This window comes from Rhincodon typus, chromosome 2 (genome assembly GCF_021869965.1).
Source record: "Rhincodon typus isolate 14 chromosome 2, sRhiTyp1.1, whole genome shotgun sequence".
Taxonomy (NCBI): Eukaryota; Metazoa; Chordata; class Chondrichthyes; order Orectolobiformes; family Rhincodontidae; genus Rhincodon; species Rhincodon typus.
The window spans coordinates 65,618,113-65,624,112 of NC_063333.1; the positions used below are offsets into that span (position 1 = coordinate 65,618,113).

The following is a 6,000-nucleotide window of genomic DNA, read 5'->3' on the forward strand; positions in this document are numbered from 1 at the left end:
TTACATTTCAATGGAAATGACAAAGCAAAATTGAATTATTTTATTCAAAGTTTTAGTTGCCTTCAGTTTATCTCTATCAGCATGAGAAGAGCCTTTTCACTTTCAGTTCTTGATTAGTAAGATTATATTGGAAAAGACCAGGCTCCTATCATGTTAGGGATAGTAGGAACTGCAGATGCTGGAGAATCTGAGATAACAAGGTGTAGAGCTGGATGAACACAGCAGGCCAAGCAGCATCATAGAGGCAGGAAGGCTGACGTTTCGGGCCTAGACCCTTCATCAGAAATGGGGGAGGGGAGAAGGGGGTTCTGAAATAAATAGGGAGAGAGGGGGAGGCGGATAGAAGATGGATAGAGGAGAAGATAGGTGGAGAGGTCAAAGAGGCGGGGATGGAGCCAGTAAAGGTGAGTGTAGGTGGGGAGGTGGGAGGAGATAGGTCAGTCCAGGGAGACAGACAAGTCAAGGGGCTGGGATGAGGTTAGTAGGTAGGAAACGGGGGTGCGGCTTGAGGTGGGAGGAGGGGATAGGTGGGAGGAAGAACAGGTTAGGGAGGCGGGGACGAGAGATTTTGAAGCTTGTGAAATCCACGTTGATTCCATTGGGCCGCAGGGTTCCCAAGCGGAATATGAGTTGCTGTTCCTGCAACCTTCGGGTGGCATCGTTGTGGCACTGCAGGAGGCCCAGGATGGACATGTCATCTGAGGAACGGGAGGGGGAGTTGAAATGGTTCGCGACTGGGAGGTGCAGTTGTTTATTGCGAACAGAGCGTAGGTGTTCTGCAAAGCGGTCCCCGAGCCTCCGCTTGGTTTCCCCGATGTAGAGGAGGCCACAACGGGTACAGCGGATGCAGTATACCACATTAGCAGATGTGCAGGTGAACATCTGCTTGATGTGGAAAGTCTTCTTGGGGCCTGGGATGGGGGTGAGGGAGGAGGTGTGGGGGCAGATGTAGCACTTCCTGCGGTTGCAGGGAAAAGTGCCAGGTGTGGTGGGGCTGGAGGAGAGTGTAGAGCGGACAAGGGAGTCATGGAGAGAGTGGTCCCTCCGGAAAGCAGATAAGGGTAGGGAGGGAAAAATGTTTTTGGTGGTGGGGTCGGATTGCAGATGGCGGAAATGTCAGAGGATGATGCGTTGGATCCGGAGGTTGGTGGGGTGGTACGTGAGGACAAGGGGGATTCTTTTTTGGTTGTTATTGAGGGGACGCATTGTACGTGAAGGCTTGCTGTAGTAAAGATCAGATTTAATGCAAGGTTAGTCCTTTAGTATACTGGACAAGAGATGAATTAGCCGTTTGAATGGAATTGTCTTCAAGTGAGTCATTTGTTTCATGATCTATAATACTTTGATTCTAATTTAACAGGTGTTACCAAGGTTGAATATGGAGATATAACAGCACGCAAAACATTAAGACAAAAGCTGTCATGTAAACCTTTCTCTTGGTACCTGGAAAATGTTTACCCTGATTCTCACATTCCACGACATTATTTCTCTTTGGGAGAGGTACAAGTTCTAGTTTAATTTTAAAAATGGTTGTAGTTTTCTAAGTAATACATTTTTTTCAAAACTAACGTGTGCTCTTTTTCACTGACCTGTTGCCATTATTTGAATTTTTTAGTGTGCAGTGCTATTGTCGGATATTGTGGAATTATAATAAAAGTTGATATTTTGTAGTGATTTTTGCATATTATCAATTTGTGTTGCTCCTCATCTGAAGTTCTTTCAAATCTAATACAATTGCCCTTGCCAATGTTTTGTATTTTTAATTTTTCAACTTTTAAAAAATGTTTTAAAGTAATGTTCTTGCCTGTTTTAATGTAACATTTCATTTTCTCATGTTAATTTTAATTAACTTCTCTAACTTTCATTCTTTTCATAGATCTTGTTTATTCATTCTGCTGCCCATTTAGTTACCTGCGAAACAATTTCACTCTCTTCCCTCTCAAAGCTTTAAACGCTCAGGCGACTGTCTGTGTAGAGTTTGCACGTTCTGCCCATGTCTGTGTGGGTTTCCTCCGGGTACTCCCACAGTCTAAAGATGTGCAGGTTAGGTGGATTGGCCTCGATATATTGCCCATAGTGTCCAGGGATGTGCAAGCTAAGTGGAATAGCCATGGAAAATGCAGGGTTACAGGGATAGGGTAGGGAATGGGTCGGAATGGGATGTTCTCTGGACGGTTGGTGTGGACTCAATAGGCTGAATAGCCTGCTTCCATGCTGTAGGGATTCTATGATTTTATTTGATCCCTATTTGATATTTCTGTTCCCTCAATTATTTCAAGCCTTTTCATAACTGTAACCTTTCGTTCATGCACCATTCCCATGAATACTTGCCATGTTTATTTCACATAATTCTGACATCCTTCATGGAGTAATGCCCAAAGTTACATCCAATACTGCAAGAATGACCTAAGTTGTCTTCTACAAACGGCATATCACTTCCTTGCTGCTCTTTCACTGTCAGAGATCTGTATCCTTTTGCTGCACTTTTTTTCCAATGTGTTTTCACATTTCTCCACATCTGTCACCTATCTACGCAATCTTCTACTCAGTCTTCTACTCAGTCTTTCCATTCTCTGTAATTTCTTGCATTCTTCGTTACATGCTTTCTAATTTGATATCACTTTCAAACTTTCATAGCATTCTTCCGGTGTCTCTTTCTAAATCAATGATACAGTGAAAATAAGAGATTCCAATGCAGATCCCTTGATATGCTACTTCCTACTAACCCAAGGGATTTTTGTGTACTGCTAATTTTAAGTAGATTTATGTTACAAAAATATTGTCACCAAGATTTCCATAAAGTATAATGGGTATGCGGCATGACAATTTCCTCATATGTATGTAAAATATGACAAATAACAGCAGTAGTTAAAGATTTGTTCTTTTCTTAATACACTGATCACACTACAAAATAAGGAAATGTTGGATGTGCACATTTATCAGCATATCTTCAATAGATAAAAGGCAAAAGTTGGGGTTTCCCATCCTGAGAAAGTTGGAGGGCCGCATTGAGCAGGCTGGGATCCAGGAGATGCCCATAACCTTATCAATTAAGCTCTGAGAAGGCAAAGCCCATAATCAACCTTCTGAACCCACCACCTTATCCTGCCACTAGCTAAGTTAATTAACTGTGTTGCCAGCAGGCAAAAGAATTAGCAATGTTCCTAGCTGCTAAAATCAGGCAGCCTCTCTGCTGTGTTTGGGAGAGTGCCTTGACTTACCCTTTATGGAAGCAACTGGGGCTCAGATGAGATGACAGGCGATTTGCTTCTGATGCCTTTTCTCCCAAAGAGTCTCCTCTTGTGCTAGTGTTGCTGCGCAGTCAGTAGCTGGGCCTCTAAAGAACACCGCTCCTCACAACGGTTACAGGCCTCTAATTGCCAGCAGCTTCAGCTAGAACCAGGGATAACTGCTCAGGCAAGTGACTGATTGAAATGCCCAATAGGTGACTACTTAAATGTCTGATTCACATTTGATTTGGTGGACTTTCTCCTCAGTTGGTGTTAGGAGTTTCTGTTGGTAAAGACATCTGCTCCATCCAATTAACTTAAAGGAAAATTTGTGGCCAAACTAAATTCTTGATTACTCATCAGAACATTATTTCCTATTCTGTCTTGATATATTCTGAAGGACTTGCTCTATATTTACAGCATTAAAATGAGTCTAAACTTTCTTACATGACAAATTTTCTTTAGAACAATTGTAGAAAACTGTGCACTGATTTTTAAACTGAAGAATGAAAATGACACTAAGCTTTAAATCTTAGGCAATTCTTAAAGCCATCTTTATATTTCCTCAATACAAGAACCTACCATGCTTTCTTTGCTCCTTTCCTTTTGTCAGTTCTTTCTCTCATTCCTGAAGGCATTATTCCTTGCTGTGGTTAGTTTCATGATGTTTTTGGTTACCTTTTCCTATACTGACTTTTCTCTCATTTGATCCATTGAGGTGAATTTTAGAAAGCTATTTAGTCACAGCTCTTATATTTGAGTTTGATCCTTTCCTTGTACACTTCCAGCAAGAGCCATTCCGCAGTAGTCAGCAGCAGAAACACCACCAATTTGGCATTTCTTAGCCCAGGGTTTGAGGCCAGCTGCAGTAATCCAATGTAAATGAGATCTGCTAATTTAGCACAGAGCAAGAATTGAACCTAGAATCTTCTGTTTGGTGCAGATCAATCACTAACTGTTTTACCGAGAAGAGAGACCAGGGAACTGTGAACTTTCAAAATATCTTAATTGACGACTGCAGTCTGATATTTTTTTTACTACGTTTTTTTTAGATTAGAAATGTGGAAACAAACCAATGCCTAGATAATATGGCAAGAAAGGAAAATGAGAAAGTGGGAATATTTAACTGTCATGGTATGGGAGGCAATCAGGTGAGTTGCTTTTTGTTTATTTATATGCTTGTGTCAGTGTTCAGAAATTGGATTGACTTGAGTAATTAGAAGCTCTTGAAGATCAGTATGTGGTTGTTTTATTTAGAAGCAGGTACTCAACTAGCTGTACTGCTGAACTATGTTTGGCGCTGCAAACTACTTTCTGAAGCACTCTAGTACTTATATTGTGAAAGGCCTTATTTTTAGATCGAAGTTCCCATTGCAAATGGCTGCATGAATTTAGAAGCTATGTTTAGCTTTCCTTGGGGCATTTAGTGAACTTTGGACCTTCCAGGCTAACAAAGGTGCACATGTTGTGACAATCCTGAAATAAAAGTGTGTGTGTGTGTGTGTGTGTGTGTGAGAGAGAGAGAGAGAGAGAGAGAGAGAGAGAGAAAGGGTGTAGATTGGAAAAGGTGGCTAGATATCAAAGCCTGGGTAATGGATAATTTGTGAAGGAGCAAAGCACATTTTGTAAACCAATAATGTGAATTGTCAATCCAAAAATGTTACAGAAAAATGTATCTATATTATGGCTGTTATGCAGAAACCCTTTTCATTCACTAACAAATATAGTGAATCATTGCATTATAGGGAGAGGTTGGCCAGGATAGGACTTTATTCCTTGGAATGTAGGAGATTGTGGGGTGCCCTTATTGAGGTGTGTAAAATCATGAGGGGCATAGATAGGATGAATGCATATAGTCTTTTCCCCAGGGATGGGGAATTGAAAGCTAGAGGGCATAGGTTTAAGGTTAGACGGAGAAATTTAAGAAGGACCTGAGGGACAACTTCCTCACATAGAGAGTGGTGCGTATGTGGAATGTGCTGCCAGAGAGAGCGATTTGAGGCAAGTGTGATAGCAACATTTAAAAAGCATTTGAATAGGTGTATAGATGAGAAGGGTTTAGACGGATATGGACCATATGCAGGCAATTGGAACTAACTGAGTGGGCATCATGGTCAGCATGGACCAGTTTATGCCAAAGGGCCTGTTTCCATGCTGTATTACTAAGATTCTACTCTATGACTCTATTAGGAGGATTGTGGCTTGTAGCTCATTAATGCTGTCTGCTTCAAGCTTCTTATTTGGTAATCTATACAGTCGAGGCATTTCCTCAATCATAGAATTACAGAACTTTTAGAGGATAGAAAGGGCCATTCAACCCATCACATCTATGCTGGTTCTCCAAATGAACAACGCAGCGTTCCCCTGCTTTCTGCCCATGGCACTATGCATTCTTCTTTTTCAGATAACTGTATAGTCTACTGACTGGAGGTTGGGCGGCTGGTGGAGAAAACATTCTTTATCAGTAAAATTAATTAGCTGAATTTTATTTTTTTAATTATAGCAATAGTGTATTTTCTACGTTTGAAATTTTATTTTACTTATAGGCTTAATAGTACTCTTTTTCACTCTTTAGGTGTTTTCCTACACTGCAAACAAGGAAATTAGAACTGATGACTTGTGCCTAGATGTTTCCAAGCTTAATGGTCCTGTCATGATGTTGAAGTGCCATCATCTGAAAGGGAATCAGCTTTGGGAGCATGATCCTGTAGTAAGTGTTTTCCATGAAATCTTTAGCTCACAAACAAAATTTTATTTTAGCTTTTCCAAG

The 6,000-nt window shown here is 40.9% G+C and overlaps 1 protein-coding gene across 2 annotated transcripts in view; it reads left to right on the plus strand.

Moving 5' to 3' along the window:
* Positions 1–6,000, plus strand: part of galnt1 (UDP-N-acetyl-alpha-D-galactosamine:polypeptide N-acetylgalactosaminyltransferase 1) — a 121,868-nt gene that overhangs the window by 111,232 nt on the left and 4,636 nt on the right. For both annotated transcript variants that reach the window (XM_048614242.1, XM_020533400.2), the window contains exons 9-11: positions 1,361–1,500; positions 4,283–4,381; positions 5,806–5,940. In XM_048614242.1, the coding sequence (XP_048470199.1) occupies positions 1,361–1,500; positions 4,283–4,381; positions 5,806–5,940 (374 nt within the window). The remainder of the gene's footprint in view (positions 1–1,360; positions 1,501–4,282; positions 4,382–5,805; positions 5,941–6,000) is intronic.